Source organism: Hyaena hyaena, unplaced genomic scaffold (genome assembly GCF_003009895.1).
Source record: "Hyaena hyaena isolate Hyena2069 unplaced genomic scaffold, ASM300989v1 scaffold_4, whole genome shotgun sequence".
In the NCBI taxonomy this organism is placed as follows: domain Eukaryota; kingdom Metazoa; phylum Chordata; class Mammalia; order Carnivora; family Hyaenidae; genus Hyaena; species Hyaena hyaena.
The window spans coordinates 6472382-6493096 of NW_024080636.1; the positions used below are offsets into that span (position 1 = coordinate 6472382).

At 56.9% G+C, this 20715-nt stretch overlaps 1 protein-coding gene across 2 annotated transcripts in view; it reads left to right on the forward strand.

Moving 5' to 3' along the window:
• Window positions 1–20715, forward strand: part of TBC1D22A (TBC1 domain family member 22A) — a 299853-nt gene that overhangs the window by 89093 nt on the left and 190045 nt on the right. For both annotated transcript variants that reach the window (XM_039236992.1, XM_039237000.1), the window contains exons 6-7: window positions 7836–7964; window positions 11202–11264. In XM_039236992.1, coding sequence (XP_039092923.1) covers window positions 7836–7964; window positions 11202–11264 — 192 coding nt within the window. The remainder of the gene's footprint in view (window positions 1–7835; window positions 7965–11201; window positions 11265–20715) is intronic.

The following is a 20715-nucleotide window of genomic DNA, read 5'->3' on the forward strand; positions in this document are numbered from 1 at the left end:
TCCAGGACCCTGACCCCAGGACCGAGGAGAATCTGTCATTTGTCCGGTGAAAAAGGACAACCTGAGCTGTATTTGAATGTGGACCTCGTTCCAGACCTGGCAGATGAATGACTTTTCTCCCCCAGCATGTTCACGACTTGTCATCACTGAGATCCGGTGGCTTGTTGAAGAGCACTGTTCTTAACTGATGAGTAGGAAATGCTGCTTTAATGAAGAAAGATGGGGAACTTGGCTCCTGTCATTTATGGAGGACCGACGACATACACTCTGGTCTAGAACATACCATGAAGCCCCCATCAGTGCTCTTCAACATCTAAATTCCATGCAAGTGCGGCAGTAACTTTTTAAAAATTAGTGCGGTCAAAAATCATATTCTTTGGCTCATTTTAAAAAAATAACTATTTCAGAAACATCGAACAAAAACTAATTAAACATTTAACATTTACGCTAGTGAGCAGGATGTTTAGAAGCGGGAAGTGAGATGCTGGCATCCTCGGGTCCCGTTGCGGTGTGTTGAGGCCGGTGTGCATGTGAACCCAGTGGGAGGGGCAGCTGGGTGTTTGTGTCACGGGGATGGGTTGATGTCAGCATATGCGCGTATTGTTTTACATTCATGATTAGTGTTTTTATGGCATGCTAATACGGCAATTAGATTTTCTGTAGTTGTGTCATTTAAAATTCATTGCGCACACGAACATATTTCGTTTGCATAATTTCTAGTCTGGCTTAATTATCGAGAGGCCTCAACTTGCATATGTGTGTTTTCCTTTAGGAATGAGTGTCAGAAGTGTGTGTGGGGCATTTTATTGCCTGTGTTCCCATTACGACATGCTTGCCTTTTAGATTTCTCCTCCAATGAGTGAAGTTAGAATCGGAGGGAGGGAGAATGCTTGAGTCCTCGTTCATGGTCACGAAGAATCCTTTGGTGGCGCTGCATGTGACTGGTGCAGGGCTGCCCACACTGTTCCCTGGCTTTTCCCTTGTGGCCCCGCTGCCCTGGCCTGGCACACGGTGGGGCCTGCCGCCTGGCTGCCACGTGCCTGCCCCTGTGCTCCTCGCCCGGCGGCAGCCTGGACACAGTGCCCCATGAGATCCGTGCAGTCGCGTGGCCGTTCTCGGGGCGTTTACTCTGTCCCTCCACACAGCTGTCTTCTCCACCACCAGTGCCAAGCCCAGAGCCACCCAGACCAAACATAGAGCTGTGCGCTGGCCGATACGGTTTTTCACGAGGATGCTCACACATCTTCCTCCCAGGGCGCGCATGGCTGTGGCCATCCTTGGGGAGTGGTGACCTCAGTAGGTCCGCATGGGGAATCTGTGGTGCGCCCCTCAGTGTTCTGGATGTGGGGGGCGGGAGTCTCTTTGAGCACCGGGCAAGAACCTCTGCGGGAGCTCGGGAGACAGGCGACGTCCCCGCGTCTGAGCGTCTCAGAAGCTGAGTCAGGAAGCACCTGGAGTCCCAGAAGGGACACCGAGGTCAGAGTGCTGACCCGGACGGGGCAGGGCAGCTGTCTGAAGAGAGCTTACTTGTAGTGGGGTCGCAGTGGGGATCAGACAGCTGCCGGGGGGAGGCAGCTGAGCTCCAGCGACCACGTGTTCTCGGTCTGGCTGATGCCGCTGTGACAGGGGACATATCTTGGGGAAAGGCTGCCGTGGGCCTCGGGCCCTGGAGTGTAGACTGGAGGTGAGAAGCCAGCCCTGATTCCCCAGGTCGGGGGCTGCTCTGTGTCTGCAGCCTCTGTCGCAGCAGCCTGGCCTCACCTGAGCCCTGGTGTGTGTGTGGGGGGGGTCTCAGGCCCAGGGAACGGGGTGCAGAGAGAGGCCAGAGGGGCTGGTGGCAGCGTGGGGAGGGCGTCTGCCTCTGTGCAGGGGCATGATTCCCGGGTGTGTTGCCGAGAAGGTGGCCTGAACTTGCCGTCCTGTAGATTCTCAGGGTGGGAGGGAGTAGAGAGTGCTGCACTAGGCATCTCTGCCTCCCGGAGCTAAGCCCAGGGTCTGAGGGTCCGAGAGTCTGGGACATGTGCCAGAGCCCAGTGAATGGTGTGTGCACGTGTACATGTGTGTGTACGTGCATGTGTGTAGATGACTCTATGGGGCAGGACCTGTTCCCTGAATTTGTGCGAGTTGAGCCTGGGGTCCCTGAGAAGGACAGTGTCAGGTAAGGGCTGTGGGAGCGCTCAGGCCGAGCTTTGGCTGCAGTCTGTGCTCAGGCCCTGTAATTCGGCCATAGAGACCGTTCCTGAGCCTTTCCTCTTCCATGAGCAGGAATACTGCCAGCCCACCCGCTCGGCAGGCTTCAAGGCCGGGCTCCGTGCAGCACCAGGATTGAAGGCAGTGCTCCCTGCAGCTCTGTGCCTGAGCAGTTGGCCTGTCTCTTACCTGGCCTGTGGCTGTGGCCTCCTGGAGGCAAGGAATTGTTCTCGCCAGGTGATGGCCATGGGGACTGAAGTCCCAGTGTGGTCAGATGGGTGCTGTCCCTCCTGGTGCTTCCCAGGAGGATGGTCTCTGATGTGATGAGGCTGCGCCCCTCCTCAGGTCTGGGAGTCCCCCTGGGGTGGGAGGTCCCCCGGCAGGGGCAGGGAGAGCACCCCGTGCCACTGGAAGAGGCCTGACTGTGGAGGCGCCGGGCGGGTGGTTTCTGAAGTAGGGCCGGCGGTGGCAGGCGCTCCGGGCACGCCCGGCACTCCAGTGTGTGCGGGGGTCCTCGCTGCTGTCGCCGTTCCAAGTGTGTGAATCCATGTGCCTTTGGAGCAGGAGCATCTCTCGTCTGGCCAGAAAGTAGAGGTGCGTGGGTCACAGCCACCCTGATGCTCAGCGATGGGAACTGTGTCGTCACCCTCTGGTGAACGTGCCCCTCCCCGACTTGCTACAGTTGAGGCAGGTGCTCCTCAGGGGGGCCTCTCCTCCTGCTGCAGAAGGTGGGGAGGGGCAGGGCTCCTGGAACGGAAACTGCTGCCCTTCCTGGCGGGTTGCTTGGGGAGAAGCATCAGGAGCCTTCAGTGCATCCAGCGTGGCCTTGAACGAACAGCTCACTTTCGGGGATTTTGCCTCAGGAAGAAGTCAGACGTGGCTGACTGCCATGTACTTTAGAATACCAGACGAGGAAAAGATTGTCACGATGTTCAGAAGCGGGGAAGGTTGAGCATAAACACGTGCAAATAGAAGTACCTGTGGCGGAAGGCCTTCGGGTTGGCAGACTTTCTGGAAGGGGCTGGGTAGCGGTGTTGCAGGACAGATTTCAGTGCCTGGTGACTGCTCGGCTCTGCCTATGTACAGCGACGGCAGCCGCGCACGGTTCGTTCCCGAGGAGGCGCGGCCGCGTGTCAGCCCAGCCTTGTTCACAGCGGTCCGCAGTGCGCTGTCCTGCGCCGGCCCCGCCCAAGGCCATTGCTTAATGACAGTGGGGACACGGTCATGATTTCAGAGTGAGATGTGGAAGCACAGCCGGTTGGAGAAAGGACATTTTCTTACAAAGGATGGGAGAAGGACTAATGAAGGATTAATAAATGGGACCACATTCAAGCCACGAACTTGCCTTCATCCAGAGACGTCGTTAGTGGGGAGAAGAGGCAAAGCGCAGGCAGGAGGAGAGACTCCCAGGGGACACGGTGTGCTGCGCCTGCACACGAGTAAGACCCCGCGGAAAACGCAGCCACGCTTGTGCACGCATTTCACAGGTGCAACAGCTCCATCCGCCTTCTGCTAAATGCAGAGTGAAGCTACCGTCTTCTTTTTCTAAAGTTTATTTATTTTGAGAGAAAGAGAGAGAGAGAGAGAGTGTGAGCACATGTGCATGAGCGTCAGAGGGGCAGAGGGAGAGAGAGACAGAGAATCCCAGCCAGGCTCTGCTCGGCACAGAGCCTGACGAGCTTGAACCCATGAACCTCTAGATCATGACCTGAGCTGAAGTCCAGAGCGAGACAGTTAACTGACTGAGCCCCTCAGGCGTCCTGAAGCCACCTTCTGACAGAGACCACCGCAGGCCCATTGGGACGGCTGAAATGAATAAAGTTGGCAACACCAAGTGTTGGCAAGGATGTAGAACAGTGGACACTTGCACGTACCTCCAGTGCAAGTGGGATCACTTTGGAAAACCCTGCAGCAGGGCTGTGGACCCTGGGCAGAGGCAGGGTCCTCCTTGGTAAATACCCAGCAGAATGCATGTCGTGGGCCTTGAAGGGCAGGGACAAGCACGTTGAGAGCACAGAGTGGGAGCAGTCCAGATAGGCGCCTGCTAACGGGAGCACACAACAGTGAGGGGCACACAACAGTGAGGGGCACACAACAGTGAGGGTCAGCCACTTTCCAGACATGAATGAGCTCTTCAGATGTAACACTGAGTGTAAGCAGCCAGACCGAAAACATGATTTCATTTACAGAAAGTTCAGAAATTGGCAACGTTTACTCCATGTTAGAAGTCAGGGACTTAGCTCCAGGGAGGAGGTGGAGGACAGTGGTGAGGAGGCTCCCCGGGGCCTTGAGCCGTGTTTGGTTCGTGGTAATGCCTCCTTCTGTTGGGATGAGTGTGTGCTCACACGTTATACTTCAGTGTGTGTTTCTGGACAAGAGGCGTAACAGTATGACCCCAGTGTGTGAAAGCAAACGTGTGCAGGAGAATCAGCGCTCCTGGAAATGCCTTGGAGAAGCAGAGGATCGACGCGCTCGCACAGCTGAGAAGACCTGGCCGATTCAGGCCGACCTCATCAAGGCCGGTGACTCTCTGAGCTCCGCTCTCCTGCAGGTCAGCTCTTCAGGGTGGACCCGCAGCCCGTGGCTCTCCCACATGGTCACAGGGCGGCTGCCACAGCTCCAAACTCTGCACATTCTGCCTGATTCACAGGCAGCAACAAAGAAAAGCCGCGGGGCTTGACTTTTGTGCCTGCTTTGGGTCCCCTCTCTGCCTCGGAGCTTGTCAGCCCCTGTGGCCAGAGCGGTGGCCCCTCAGGAACAGTCCTGAAGGAAGGGGACTGTGGGTTGAGAGCAGGGACGTGTGGTTCCCGGAGGACCGCCAGGGCTCTGAGGAACAAGGGAGGTAGAGATGTTCAGCAGCAGGCGCAGTGAGGTCCACTGCAGATGTGGGAGCATTTTAAAAGGCGGAAAATACCATGGGGATATATTTGTTCCCTTGCTCGTACATGAATTCACTTAATAAAAATTTGGCCGCCGTGTGGCTGGCGCAGTGAGGTGCTGGCCCCGGGGGGCCTCATGCCAGGAGCGGCTGGAGCTCTGAGGGACCAGCCCGGCCTCGGGGGTTGGGTCAGGTGTCCTGAAGGAGCACCGTCCGAGAGACGCTGGGGGGATGAGCAGGAGGTAGGCGGGTGAAGCTTGAGAACACCCAGGGAAGAAACAGGGAGAAAGTCTTTCCTGTGTAGGACAGAAGCAGCACTAAATATAAAAGAAAAACTTTACAGGTTGGATTTCATGGAAATTTAAAGCTTCTGCTGTTTGAGACAAAAAGGCAGGCCCCAGATTAGGAGAATATAATCTTAACATGTATTCGCTTTCAGAAACACAGAACCATAAAACTCACTAGGAAGACAAACACCCTGATTTACAAAATGGGCAAAAGATTGGAACAGACACTTCGCCAAAGAAGAGAAGCGGTGGCGGACGGGTACATGACAAGATGGTCAACATCATTAATCATCAGGGATGTGCAATTAAAGCCACTCAGTAGAATGGCTGATATTTATGTTTTTAAGATTTTATTATTATTTTTTTTAAAGTGATGTCTCTACTGAGCGACTGAGCAACTCTACTGAGTTGGCTTGAACTCCCAACTCTGAGATCAAGAGGCACATGCTCTGGTTGAGCCAGCTGGGAATGCCCAGAATGCTAACATTTAAAGACGGACATGGGGCACCTGGGTGGCTTAGTCGGTTAAGCGACCGACTTCGGCTCAGGTCATGATCTCACGGTTCATGGGTTTGAGCCCTACGTCGTGCTCTGTGCTGACAGCTCAGAGCCTGAAGCCTGTTTCGGATTCTGTGTCTCCCTCTCTCTCTGAGATCTTCCCCTGCTCACGCGGTCTCTCTCTCTCTCAGAAATAAATAAAAAAACATTAAAAAAAAAAAAAAAGACGGACAATACGGGGCGCCTGAGTGTCTCAGTCGGTGAAGCACCTGACTTTGGCTCTGGTCCTGATCTCATGGTCCATGGGTTCAGGTCCTGCATCAGGCTCTGTGCCGACAGCCCGGACCCTGGAGCTGCTTCGGATTCTGTGTCTCCCTCTCTCTCTGCCCCTCCCCCCACATAAATAAAGACTGACAACACTAAGTATCAGGGAGGGCGTGGAGCATCTGAAGTTATTGTACTCTTGGCTGGGGTGTGAATCCACGTTGTTGCTTGTAAAATGTCTGGCAGTTTCTTAGGAAACTAAGCACGTACGTACGTGATGAGCTGCTCCTCTACTCCTAGGTGTAGAAGTGGAAGTTCATAGCCATAAAAACCGTGTACAGGAATATTTGTAATAAGCCTTATTCATAATAGCTCCAAACCAGAACCAGCCCAGGTGCTCTGCAGCAGGCGCGTGGCCGGCAAACTGTGGCTCCTCGGTTCAGAGGAATATGGCGCAACGATCAGAGGAGCAGACTGCCAGTTTACGCATCAGTTTGGAAGTGTCACAGGGACAACAGATTGAGTGAAAACAAAGAGTGCGTCCCAAAATGATTCCATTCGTGCGAAGTTCTTGGCTGGGCCTCGGCGATCCGCGGTGAGGGGGTGTGCGGCTCCCTGGGCTCTCCTGGTTGAGGGGGGCTGGACTGCTGAGGGCATGGGGGAAGGTTTTGGGGTGATAGAAATTCTCCATATCTTCGCTGGGGCCCTAGTTACCCAGCTGTGTACCTTTGTCAAATGTCATGGAACTGTTTACTTAAAAGAGGCACATTTTATGTTATACGTGACATATCACTAATGTGGATTTAAAGAGTAGAAGCAAAGAGGGGTGCCTGGGTGGCTCAGTTGGTTAAGGTTCTGAATCTTGATTTTGGCTCAGGTCAGGATCTTATGGTTTGTGGGTTCAGGCCCTGCATCAGGCTCTGCAGTGACAGTGTGGAGCCTGCTTGGGAGTCTCTCCCCCTCCTTCTCCCTCTGTCTCTGCTCCTCCCCTGCTTGTGCTCTCTCTCTCCAAATAAGTAAATAAACTAACATTTAATAAAGTAAAAACAAAGAAATAAAAAGCATATATGACACCAAGCAGTCTGGCCCTGGAGACTGGGCTCTTGGTAAGCACGCTGAGCTGCCTGGTCCTTCTGGTCCTTCTGGATTTGAGTTCACTTCATGTCCTGGGATGGCAGCTGCCAGTCGCCCAGGAGTCTTTGGAGAGAGGAAGACATTTGCATAAGGGACGATCTCTCCGCATGTGCGTCTGTGTGTGTGTGTGTGTGTGTGTGTGTGTGCGCGCACACACACACACACCTGCACACCTGTGTACATGTGTGTATGTAGGAGCGTACACATACACACACAGGTACCGTGGTCACAAGACCGCGCCAACTTCTGAATTTGTTGAGGCACACGAGGCATTTAGAACCAGGGGTTCATCTCCATCCTGCCCTTGGAGAGCACGAAGTTCAAGCCTGGCTCCGGTCTGCCTCCCGCTTCTGTGGCCACGAGTCGAGTCCGACTGGCTCGGTGAAGGCTGTGGGCGTGCAAGTCCAAGCCGCCCTTTGGTGCCCCGGAGACTGGCTTCCTGCCGTGCTTGATGTCCGTGTCCGTTTATTGCCCTGTCCAGTCTCAGGGCACCACGCCCACTTACGACAGGCCCCTCTGTGTTCCAGACTTTGTGAGTCCACATTAACCACGCGCACTTTTTGTCTCTGTTCTTTCACCCCCAGGGTTACCTTCCTGCCAACGTGGACCGAAGACCAGCCACGCTCCAGAGAAAGCAGAGAGAGTACTTCGCGTTCGTTGAGCACTATTACGACTCGCGGCATGACGATGCGCACCAGGACACCTACAGGCAGGTGGGTGCCTGTCCCTTGCCCCGCGTCCCTCGAGAAGCCCCGGCTCGGTGACGGTTTGTGGGAGGAGCTGTTCCCTGTGACGCGTCCCTAACTGGGCCACAGATCGGCGTTTGCCGGGACACGAGTAGATAACGGTGTGTCCCTGCTGCTTCCTCCTGTGCCCCTTTGCTCACCTCCACTTCTTTCTGTGGCAGTGACGGGGGTGTGTTTAATTGGGGTCACAGAGCAGGTGCCCGGGGTCCCCTGGCGGTGCCCCGAGACCTTCCTCGGGAGCTGCCCTGCGTTTCTTGTGTCAGTGAGCTGCTGTCGGCCCCGCAGGCCCCGGGCAGGCCTGTCGCCGTCTGCCGGGAGGAGGAGAGTCTGTGGGCTTCGTGGGCCCTGGACTCTCGGGGGCACACAGAGGTGCGGTGTGGGTGGACCAGAGCTGACTGGTCAGCTGGATTTGGGGGGCAGTTCAGTCCACAGCAAAACGTGTAGCCAGTGTATCATTTCTGCTCTCTCGTTTGACACAAAATGTGTGTAATTATGGCTTCTTCAACAGTTGACAGTGTGTATAATGGGAAGAATACTTAAAATTGATTTACAGCTCACAGTACATGCAGAATTTGCTGTTAGAAAAGCTCTTTGAGGACTTGATCATTCTTACTGTCTTTGTAACGTGTGAAAATTCAGAGTGGTTTGTGCTGCCTTCATTCATTCATTCATTCATTCATTCCATTCATTCATTCATTCCCGTGCTGCACCTAAACAAGAGGCAGTTCTTAGTTGGTAGCCCTGCGTCCTGACTTGCCTGAGAGATGTCAGTACTGAGCACTTCTGGAAACCCCACTTCCCGGTGAAGGAGCCTTGCCGAATTTTCTGCCTCCGATATGGGCTCCCCACACCTCTTTGTTGCTTTGGTGGCGATCTGTTATAAAGGTCCCAAGATAGGCCTTCCCTCTGGCTAATAACCCACGGTTCTTTAAGGGGATGGGTTTTTGGAGAGTATTTTCCTCATGGGGGGATATGGTAGGGGCGCGTGAGAGGGAGGGCCGGGAGGAGGGGCCGGAGCCTGCCTCCCCTGCCTTCTGGGGCGGGGCCCCTGCCTCTGGCCCCCCTACCTGGGGGGCTGCTGCCCGGCACTCTGGGAAGCGGATTTAAGAGAGATCACATTTGGATTTGGTCGGGCGAGTAGTAGCTTAGCTGGTGTATCTTTCCACTTCACTGATTTTAGCTGATGGTCCATTTGGTATTGTCTTGAATGTGTTTCTGATGAATTTTTATTCAAGGCAAAGACTTCCACAGGATGACACCTAGCATCTATCTGTGAGATTTACCAAACTGTGTTCTATTATGAATTTCTTGAGGGAAAGTTAATTAAAAACAGGTCGCGTGCATCTTTATTCAGTTACTGTGATAGGTAATAAAAAGCTTGCATATTGTTGTGAATTCCCCAGATGTTTCTACGGTAACGTTGGGGGGATACCGTGACCCATGGCAGTGATGTGGGCTCCCTTTGCTGCCAGGCAGGCCCACCTCCTGGGGGTGGACACCGTGCTTTCCTCTGCGGCCACCTCCGACTCCTGACTCGGTTGGGGCAGAGCCTGGTCCAGTTTGGAGCACCGGGCGCCCTGGCATCTCCCTGTGGCCCTTCGAGGGGCCTGCTCGCCCTCCCACGCCGCCCGCTCCCACAGCCCTGTGTCCTCTGTGCACCGGCTTCAGTGTCTGCTGGAACACGTCCTGTCCTGCGCACACAGAGTTGTTCAGATCAGAGACTCATCCGGTGTGTCCGCCCCACCCTGGGATTTCTGTGACGGCTGTGACCCCCCCCCCCGCACCTCAGTCCCCTACGTGGGGAGCAGGTGGCCCGGGGGGCACACACAGCCCCGTGTGTCCAGCTCTGTCCCGTCGGCACAGATGACAGCAGGCGTAGGTACGGTGCCTGCTGGCCCGTCCACGGGAGCTGTGTTTGGAGGGTGGCCCTCGAGGGTGCCCTGGCGCAGGGGACGCGATGGGCTGGAGTTGTCTGGCCCCCTGTCTGGACCGCGCCCCTCCCTCTCGGCACCACTGCCCGCGGGGCTCCAGGCGGCAGGTCACGCTCACGTCTCCACTTTGTCTCTTCCTCCCCGTGTCGCTCAGGGGGCCTGGGGCTGACAGTGTCCTCCGGGCCGGCTCCCCAGCTCTCTCACCTCCCTGCCCGCTGTCCTTCATTGCTGCCCCCTGCCCTGTGCGCCCTGAACGCCGAGTCCGCTGGCTCTGGCCCCTTCCGGTCCTCCCCCTGGTCCTCCCCGGCGCCCAGGCTCTCGCTGAGGGAGGAGCTCCACGCAGGGGCCGGATGCTCTCCGCCCCGGCGCCCTTCACCGGGGAAGCCCCCGGGGGGCGCGGCAGGCGCCTTCTGGACAAGGATGCGAGGCCGGCCTCAGGGACGGCGCCCGGGCCGCAGCGCGCGCAGGGCAGAGTGAGGACGCTGTCCTGGTCTAGTGGTCACGCACGTGCTGGCGGGAACGAGCCTGGCGTTGACTCCTTGGCAGTACGCTGCGTCTGCCTTCCTTCACGCCTTTTCCTGCTCACTGGGGATGGTGACAGCGCTGGCCAGTGGAGGCTGTGCCCGGGGGACGTCGGGAGCCAGCCCGCAGTGCCTGCCCACGTCCCGAGGATTCTTCCTCTTCTTCCTCGTTGCCGCTTGAACCTGTGGGTGTGTCGTCTGCGGTGTGGGAGGCTCGTTAGGACCCTCGGGTCAGGCAGCGCTCAGGCAGGGGGCAGCCGGCACCGGCAGAGTAGTTTAAGCGCTTCCCCGGAAGAGTGCCCCGGGTCCCCGCGGAACTCCGTGAAGTGGAGAAAAGTGTGGCCTGGGTGCCAAGAAGAAGCTGTCACAGCCGAAAACTTGTACGCTATTGATGTACCTGAATTGCTCCCGTGTCAGAGGCCAGGAATCAATGTCTACTAATTGCTATGGATCATGTTACTAAAGAGCCGAGGGCCTGCTCTCTTCCTAATCAGGCAGCAGCAGCGTTCTGCGTGGGAAGTGTCAGCGGGCCCTCGCGCCGGGACCTGGGGGGGCGTGCACCCTGGAACCCGCCCCTCGTCTGGAGCAGCAGGCGGCCTGAGGAGTCGCTGGTTCCAGGGCGGGAGCGGGTTAGAGTCCGAGGTCAGCGTATCCCTGCTGTGGAGCGTTGCTCCTCTGACCACAGCGCTTACGGTGGGTGACATTTCTCATCCTTCAGAATAACCCTCTCCCCTCTCTCCTTGCGTCCGCAGATCCACATAGACGTCCCCCGAATGAGTCCGGAAGCATTGATACTCCAGCCCAAGGTGACAGAGGTAAGAGCCGGGATCCGAAGTTCCTGGGGACAGAGTCTCCCTGGGTCTAGGTGCCGGGTGCCCATGAAACTCGTGACGTGGTTTGTGCGGCTGGGGTGCTTGACCCCCAGTGCGTGGGGGTGGCCCTCGAAAACGTCCTCATGGACAGGAATCTGTGTTTTGTGTGTTGTACTGACACGGACGGAAGACATGGGTACGTGTGCCTGGAGCATGTGCTTGTTCATTCTTCCCGCGCGAGGGGGGAGCCCCACTCATGTCGGGCCCGCCGTGTTGGAGCTGCCCACGGTGCTTGCCCTGCCCTCGAAGGGCCCCCAGGATGCGAGCGGCCCCCTGACTCTGTGGTCCCGCCACCTCAGTGTGTGTCGTGTGCCCTTGTCTCTAGCGTGTGCTTTCCCTCTGCGGCGTTTTGTGAGATTCTGCTCGTCTGTGTGTCCGCTTGGGTGATGGTCCATCACTCAGATATTGGACACTTTCTGTGGCTTTTTCCTGTCGCCGGATGCCTGTGTCATGTCTCACGTGTTGTGATCAGGCGCTTCTCTGGGGCGTTGAGGAGACAGGACAGTTGTGCCGGAGGCAGGGGGTGAGCCCGGGAGACTGTCAGGCTGGTGTCCGTGTGCTCCCGGGTGACCTGCGCCCCTCAGACGCTCACCTGCAGGGGTTCGAGTCCCATGCTCCTCATCCACAATCTGTGTCCATGCGCTGCCACAATCTGTGTCCATGCTCCGTGTCCACACTCCGTGTCCACGCTTCACGTCCACAGTCTGTGTCCACGCTCTGTGTCCACGCTTCACGTCCACGCTCCACATCCCCGCTCTGTGTCCACAATCTGTGTCCACGCTCCGTGTCCACCCTCCACATCCATGCTCCGCGTCCACACTCCGTGTCCTCCTAACTCGTGTCCATGCCCCATGTCCAGGCTCCTCATCAGGCCTCGTGACCACTCCCCGCGCCCTCCTTGCTCTCGTGCCGGCGGGCTTTCTGCTCCTGCTCTTCCTCTCCACGTCTGCCCACTGGTGGCAGTGGGCATCTCTTTCTGTGATAGTATTTCCGTGGCCTCTCTTCGGGGAGTGTCTCTGTCTCTTGCCCATTTCTCTTGTGGGTGGTTGATCTAGGTTTTACCGGCTGCCGATCTTACATGTTTGGGATTATAAACTGTCAGCCGGCGTTGCACACGCGTCCTCTTGGTCTCTGGCCGCTTCTTGCTTCCTTCTGGCTGGCTGTGAGGACCGGAAGGAAGTTCTCAGTCTCAGTACGGCCGAATGTCCCGGTCCCTACTTTTGTGGCTGGTACCGCTGTGCTTTTGAGACATCTCCTACACATACCGCGTGCAGCTCCGCTCCCACGGGGTCACATGAAGCTTTGCTCATTTGCCCTTCACACCCGTGGGTTTCGTTCGTCTGTACTTGCCGGCTGCGTGCAGCACGAGGTAGGCCTCCAGTGAGCTCGCCCCTGAAGTGACCCGTCAGGGCCGGCCTCCTGTACGGCCTCCGGCTGGTCTCCCCGTGTCTGCAGCGTCCCTTCTGGCGAGCGTCCTCACGCCCGCGTGCGTGCATCTGTGTTCTCGCTCTTGTCCCAGCATTCGAGGGGTCTTCCTCAACACCCACCTGCCGGTGACCTCAGCCGCGTCCCGAGTCCCGGTGCTGCCGGGACCCCGGTGCCCTCGTCCCTCGCCAGGCTCGGGCCTGTGCGCTCCCACCGAGTCTCCCCCTCAGACGCCCGGGGCGTGTCGTTCCGTTTTTGTCTCTGCCGTCTGTCTGATTCGTGGCTGGGGCTGCGCAGAATCTGTGGATCACATTGGGAGAACGGACGCCTTTATGAGCCGTCTCCGTCGCCATGAGTGTGCCCGCTCCCCAGCTCCTAGGCCGTCTGGAGCCCCTCCCAGTGTGCTTGGGACATTCGTCTCGTGAGAGTCTTGTGTATGTTTCACTAGATTTTTCCTCGGTTACCACGTTTTTTTGCCTTTGCAAATAGCATCTCTTTAAAGTGGGTTTTTTTTTGGGGCGCCTGGGTGGCTTAGTCGGTTGAGCGTCCGACTTTCGCTTAGGTCATGATCTCGCGGTTCGTGGGTTCGAGCCCCGCGTCGGGCTCTGTGCTGACTGCCAGCTCAGAGCCTGGAGCCTGTTTCGGTCTGTGACTCCCTCTCTCTCTGACCCTCCCCTGCTCATGCTGTCTCTCTCTCTCTCTCCTAGAAATAAATAAAAATATATAAAAAAAAAATAAAAATAAAGTGGGTTTTTTTTTTACAGTTTGAAATACTTTGCATCTTACTTGCTCCAGCGAACGCACTTTTATTTTTATTTATTTTTTAAATTACTTTTTAAATTATTATTTTTTTTAACAAATAGTTTATTGTCAGGTTGGTTTCCATAGAACACCCAGTGCTCATCTCCACAAGTGCCTCCTCCATGCCCATCCTCTCCTCCCCCCACACCCATCAGTCCTCAGTTTGCTCTCAGCTCCTCTCTCTCTCATGCGCTTCGGAAGTGTGTTGAGCAGAAACCCTGGGTTGTGAAAGCGGAAGTGCTGTAGACTGTGGCACACAGCAGGAAGGATTGTTTCCCAGGACGTAGTCTTCTTGAGACACTGGTTTCTGATTGTCGTTCTCAGGGGTTGTGCTTAACCATCTCTGCAACACAAAAGCAGATCTAACCTTTTTTTAACTTACTTTTTCAGTGGAAAATAGAGTCTGCCCCAGGTCTTTGGTTTACGGTCATATTTATATTATTCCTGCCACTTGACACGTCGCCTGTGGAGCGGAGCGCTCGCGGTTGTGGCGGCTCCGCCCAGCGGGATCTGCTGGACAGGTGTGTGTCCCTGGCTCCGGCACGAGCTCGCCGGCGGTGAGGCGGCTGCCACCTGTGCTCGGCGTCACCCCCGCGGCCCCGGCACCGCGTTTCCCTCCACCCGCGGGAGCGTGGAGGGCACGCCCCTCCTCTTACACCTCCTCCCTGGCAGCGGCTGGCAGTGCCTCTGCTTCCGTCCCGTGGGGCCAGAGCATAGTCATGTGGCTGTGCTTGACCTTCCGGAGCCAGGGCAGCGTGACTCTGATTTTAGCCGGTCCCTGTGCCTCACTGATGTCTGGGCCTTCCGACCATTCAGAAGCAGGGTTTCAGTCCCCCCCCCCCCGCCCCCGCCCCCAGGCTTTGCTGTTCCTTCCGTAGGCGGTGCCCAATTCTGCTCTGGCCCCCCCACCCCCGTCCTTTTTCCTGCGGCCTTTGTCTGGGGGCTGGACCGTAAAATGCACCCACTGTAAGTGCACAGGGAGATTCGTTTAGACGTCTGTGCTTGGGACTGTGACAACATGAACCACTTGAATCATGATCGAGAGCGTTTCCGTCACCCTGAAAAGTTGCCCTGCTCCCTTTGCTGTCAACCCCCTGTCCGCACCCCGCACCCCTGTCCCCACCCCGCGCCCCTGTCCCCACCCCGTGCCCCTGTAAGTCCTGATCTGCTTTCTGTCTCTCTAGAGTTTCGCCTGTTAAGAAATGCATGCACTTGGACTCACACGAATTGTACACTTCCGTGAGTGCCTTCTCCTAGTGTTTAGACCCTTGTCCATGTCATCACGCGGTGCTGCTGAGTAGGACTCTGTTGTCCATGTTGCTGTGCCCGGCGTGGTGACCCATTCGTCGGTTGATGGATACCTGGGCTGTTTCCAAGTGTGGGTCTTCACACACACACACACACACACACACACACACACACATACACACACATTTGCTACTAACCTTCGTGTAGACATCTAGTAGAGGCCCCTGCTTGCCTCACTCTTGCGAGGACCTAGGAGTAGGGTGCTTGTGTGGCGTGAGTGGGAGTCTACATACTGTATTAGAAACTGCCAAGCGATTTTCCCAAGTGGCTGTGGGGTTTGCGTGCCCGCCAGCAGCGCGTGAGAGCTCTTGTGCGGAGTCCTTAGCGGTACCTGGTGCTGGCCGGCAGTTGTAGTGGGTGTGTAACGGCCTCCGCAGGGTTACATCTTGCCCTTCCCTGGGGACTGAGGCTGTTGCGCACCTTTGCATATGCTGATTTGTCAGGAGTAGGTCTTTGATGAAGTGTCTGCTCCATTCGTGCTCACTGTTCAGTTGCGTTCAGAACCTTGAGCTTGCCTGTTTCCCGGGCTGGCTCCACCTGGAAATCCCTACTTTGTGGGGGCTCAGCTCCATTTAGGGGCCTCAGGACTTGCTGCCCTGCTGACAGGGAGGTCTTGAAGTGAGCAGGTACGTGGAGTTGGGCTGGATAGCCGTCACCCCGCGGTTCGCGGCCAGAGAGCAGAGGTGCAGCTGGAGGCAGGGGCCTTGGTCAGGGGTCACCGCCCCGCCCCCCGCAGGTGGAGCAGCTCCCTGGGGCACAGCCGCCTCCGCGGGGTTTTGTTTCGGCCGAGCTCCCTCCAGGGCCCGAGCTGCGTGCGCCGCAGAGCCTCACTCAGAACAGCTGACCGGACCCCCCTCGCCCACCCACCCTTGACCCCTGAGTGTCTGGGTCCCTCTGGGCCTTGAGACCATACCTGGGAGGTTGCCTCGCCAGACGCACCAGCCCTGCGAGGCCCTGCTGCCCCATTCCTGCCAGGTTCGTGTGGTGTGACTGCCCGTCACGCCGCCACTCACTCTGCGTGTCTGTCGCTCCCGTGGGCAGGGCCTCGTCCGCCGCGTCCTGGGCACCCAGGACACCTCCTGCGACCTCATGCGACTTAGGAGATTTTGTTGAAATTGGTAATTAATGTTTTTATCCACTATTGTTGTTTGAAAGTAAAATTCATGAATTTTTCGCTTCTCGTGTTTTTAGTCTCTTGTGCACTGTTGAGTTCGCTCAGTCTATTACATTAAAAAAACCCAGATTCTGACCCGTGGCCCCACGGCTAGTCTGGTGGGTGCTGTGAGTTTATTAGGGGAATGGTATTCAGATATCTCTGCGGGGCCTTTTCTACTGCTCTGTCATCTACCAAGTGACTTTGCCTTCCTGGTTATTATATTATCTGCCCGCTGGTTATCTGCTTCTTAGAGCAGTTTCACAAATTAGGGAAATAAGATGCTTTTTCCGGTTGGCCATGGAGAAGTGATGTCTCATTACATTTAAACAGATGCGGAGGATAATGAAACATGCAGGCTTTTAAAACCACATTATTTACGTGCAGTTCTTAGAATTAGTGTGCTGCGTTTTCCATGGCCCCGAAGGACGGGCGTTTTCCAGGAGGCAGACGGCAAGGGTCGTTCAGAGCACCCTGCACTCGCCGTAGACTGACTGTGTCCCGAGTGGCGTGGACCCGCCCACAGCAGAGCCGGCGCTGGCCAGGAGGGTGAGCGCTTCTGCAGGCCCTGGGGTGGCTCTGTCCGCAGGATCTGGGGCCACTCGAAGGGGGTTTCTGGCACTTGCACAGGAAGGCCCCTCAGCAGCCCGCTCTGCTCGGCCGCCCCACTGGGCCCGCGCCCGAGCACCCCGTCCGGCCCCGCAGCGCCCTGTGTCCCCCTTCCAGCCCCTGCGCAGGGCTGTGGGACGCGCCCTTTCAGAAGTCCCTGTCCCGTTAACCCCTCCCCCCGAGGGGCGGCCTTCACGCCCGCGGCCTCCCGGCTGCCCGACGGGCACCGTGGGTGAATCAGCGCATCCGTGGACTGTCTGCCGGGATTCTGGCCGTGGCTGAGGCCCCGCTCTGTCTGCTCGGACCGCGCGGGCTGTGAGGGCAGGACGCGGGGCCCTACGTCCCCTGGTGTCCGCGGTGGGACCTGGCGCCTGGCGCGGTGAGGGAACGAGTGGTAGAGTAAAGCACACAGTCGTCACGTGTGGGCGTTGGCGGGGCCTTCCTCGTGCCAAGTGGCACCCGAGGGCCCTCAGAGCCCGGGCGCGTGGTGGTGGCCACTGTCCCACCTGTGCGCAACCTCTCACCCCTCGTCTCTTCGTTTGGGCTACTCCCTGGGCCTCTGCCCCACCGGTGGCGGCGGTGTGGTTGCGAGAGCCCAGGACGTACTCGGTTGTTTGCTGGTCAGTTCACCGAACTCCTCTGGTGTGTGTTTTGGGAATCGGGTCCATAGATCTTCCCTCTCCTGTCTCTCTGATATTCCGGTAAAATCTATCAGAGCAGAGGGATTTCTGTAACATTTCTGTTCACATTTAAGGAAATCATGAAAAATTAACGCACGGATGGTCACTGTTAGATGAAGAAAGAGCAAGAACTAGTGTCTGTGAAGCCCCTTCGGTGTCCTTCCCCACGTGTCTCCCGTCTCCCAGCGAGTGACCATTCTTGGTATTTTGTGACTGTTCTCTTGCTTTTCTGTGTGGTTTTATCATGTGTTTATATGCGAATGCATGTTTTTGTCCTTTTTAGTTTTTATTTTTTAATGGGATTATTCTAAGTATATGTTTGCTTGCCTTTTTAAAATTTTTTTTTTAAAAATTTATTTCTGAGAGAGAAGGACAGCATGAGCAGGGGAGGGTCAGAGAGAGAGGGAGATACAGAATCTGAAACAGGCTCCAGGCTCTGAGCTGTCAGCACAGAACCCGATGCAGGGCTTGAACCCACGAACTGTGAGACCATGACCTGAGCCGAAGTTGGACACTTAACCGACTAAGCCACCCAGGCGCCCTGTGTGGTTGTCCTTTATGTGACATTTTTTATTAGAGAGAGAGAGAGAGGCAGAGGCAGAGAGAGAGGGAGACACAGAATCCAAAGCAGGCTCCAGGCTCTGAGCTGTCAGCACAGAGCCTGACATGGGGCTTGAATCCACAGACCATGAGATCATGACCTGAGCCAAAGTTGGACGCTCAACTGACTGAGCCCCCTAGGTGCCCCCGGTGGTTGCCTTTTAACGCACATTTCAGATTTGTCACAGGCTCTTACTTGGTGCCATTCATCAGGTGTTAGAATCCACATGGGGTGGTGTTCGTCGTATTGTGTTACAAACATTTGGGTTGTAATAGTTGCTCTGGGGTTTCTGGGGACGTGGACTGACGGCTGTCCCAGTGGAACTGTGGACGCTGACGCCCCCACTCGTGCAGAAGTTACACCCATGGTGCGTGCAGTGCTGTGAAGCCTGTGGCTCACGCCTACAGCGCCTTGTTTTCAGGCTTCTGAGATCAGAGCTGCGTAAGTCCTCGTGAGCACAGCGACGTTTTCTGTGGATTTTGTTTGGTAGAAGACAGAGTGGCCCGGCTCCCTGAGCACCCCAAGCGGCCGCCCTGGTCCTGCCTTGGGGGCCCATGGAGGGCTCGGCAGGTTTGCAGAGTGAAGCTGGGCAGCGCTACCCTCCCAGGAACCTTCTGTGCTAGAATGTCTTTCAGTCTTTTAGGAAAGAAATCTTTCTTGGTTGCTCAGGTGTCTGGAGTTTGGTCAGTGGACCGGGCGTGCTGGTCACATTTTCATTTTTTTCAGCCTGCGTGGTAACAAGGAATGGCAACTGCTTTTCCTACTGTCGTTCACCATAAATTGATCCATAGAAAAGATACTTCTGGAAGAGTTTGAAGTCGGAACTACTTTTAACGGATTCCTGCTCTCTGACAAAGACAAGAATGTCAGGAACATCGGCAGAACTTGAATTGCCTGGAAGACCCAGTGCGCGATCATCATTAGAGCCGCTGCAGCTCGTTCTGTCTTCATTCAGCGTCTCCGTACACGGGGCTCTCCTGCTTTATTGTCCCTTGGCAGGTGATCCGCTGCGGAAGCTGGCGGCGCGCTACTTACTGAGGAGTCAGTGTGTGTGACTGTCCCCCCCCCCCCCCATGGTGCTCCTCCCTGCCCTGCCCCCTGGTCCTGTGTGAGCCAGCACCTCGTCTCCACGTTTTGTGCCCCAGCGGCTGGCAGATCGCCTGGCTCTCTGTTGGACCACGCTGTGGGGGCTGGGACCCCTGAAGAAGTGCCAGGGGGTGGGTGGGCTGTGTCCTCAGCACTGCGCTGTCGAGGGGCGGGGTGCCTGAAACAGTAGCGACACCATCAAGTCGCGGAGAAAATGGGTGCGTGTGGTGCCGCCTCTGTTCTGGCCGTGCACAGACTCCGGGAAGGCAGCTCAGGCAGGGTGCTTTTTGGGACCCTTGAATTTGGAGACTAGTCCCGAATTGCTGGCGTTCCCCATTTCAGAGTTCTGGGGAGGGTCCGTTTCGTCACCTGGCCCCTCAGAAACTTTGAGGGAAGAATGTCCTGAACCCCAGCCTGGGCAGCCCAGTCTCTCTGGTGCTCCCACCTTGTGCCCCCAGGCAGGCAGGTGGGGCCAAGGCTGGGGTGCCTGTGGTCCAGTGGTATAGACGGGGCTCTGCTGGAGGGTGAGTTCGAGCCCCAAGCCCAGCTGCCCTGGCACGTGGCGGAAAGCACGGAGGCAGTGCCCTGCAGCCTCCCTGCGCTGGCCCCGGGGGCTGGGCTGCCCGGTCACTAGCACCAGGGCCCCAAGGCCGCTTAGGCTGCTGGCCAGCTGGCTGGGTCTCTCCGATTCCTGGCTTGGCTCCTCTGGCTTCTGATCCTTGATTTTGGTGCCCCCCCCCCATTCTTCTTGGTTTCCTTGTGGGGCTTCGCACCAGCTCTGGCCTCTGGGGCCTCCTCTCAGCCTGGGCCGGGGGAGCTCCGGGGAATCGGGCTGTGTTGTGAGGGCCTGGGCACTGAGAGGTCTGGTGGTGGCCCGGACCGACCTCTTCTCCTGGCACCTTCCTTGGTGGGGGTGGGGGGGCGGACACGCAGGAGCCACTTTCCCTGTGGGGGTGTCTCGGTAGTGGGTGGTGAAGACTCCTCTCGGATTCTGCTCGAAGCTGAGACTGTGTGAGGGAGCCATGGGGCACTGGGGCCTCAGGAGCCAGCATGGGCAAGCGCCTGCTTCCAGCTGGTCTCCAGGCCCATCGGGGCTGCAAATTCAAGGGAACCGGTGTTTAATCCGTATGCCCTAGAAGGGTCAGGTTATGAACTTTGAAAGCACCTGCTTGGGAAAGGTGAGAGGAAAGCGGTCACTTGTGATACCTTTACCAGCCCAAGAGCCACAGCTCGGCGGGGCTCCACGCGGGCTTTGGATGGGAGCCGCAGGTGTCTGACGCGGGGTAGGGGCCCTGCGGCCCGCGGCCTGGGGAGTGGGCTCCCTTTTCCTTGTGACTCGTTCTCAGCGACATCTGATCTGCGCTCAGCTTGTTATGATGGTGACCAAATGGCAAAATAGTTTCAGGGTGACCCTCAGAGGTCCTGTCCCGATGTGCTGATGGTCACACGCACTTTCCTGGCCTCTGTGGTGGTGCTGGGCCGCTCAGGTGGGGAGCACTGTGGCTCGAGTCTTCCGGATCTTGTTATGAGCGCGGCTGTGGTCCTTGAGATGAGCTGTTGGGGGCAGGGGAGGCACTGGGGATGCTGAAGGGGGGCACTGGGGATGCTGGGGCCCCACGGGACCATCTCAGGTGATTTGGGGATGGAGTTCTGAATGGTGTCGAGTGACTTGGACTCAAACCTTCACTAGTTTTTGTGATTTCAAACGAAAGCAAAACAGAGGCGCCTGGG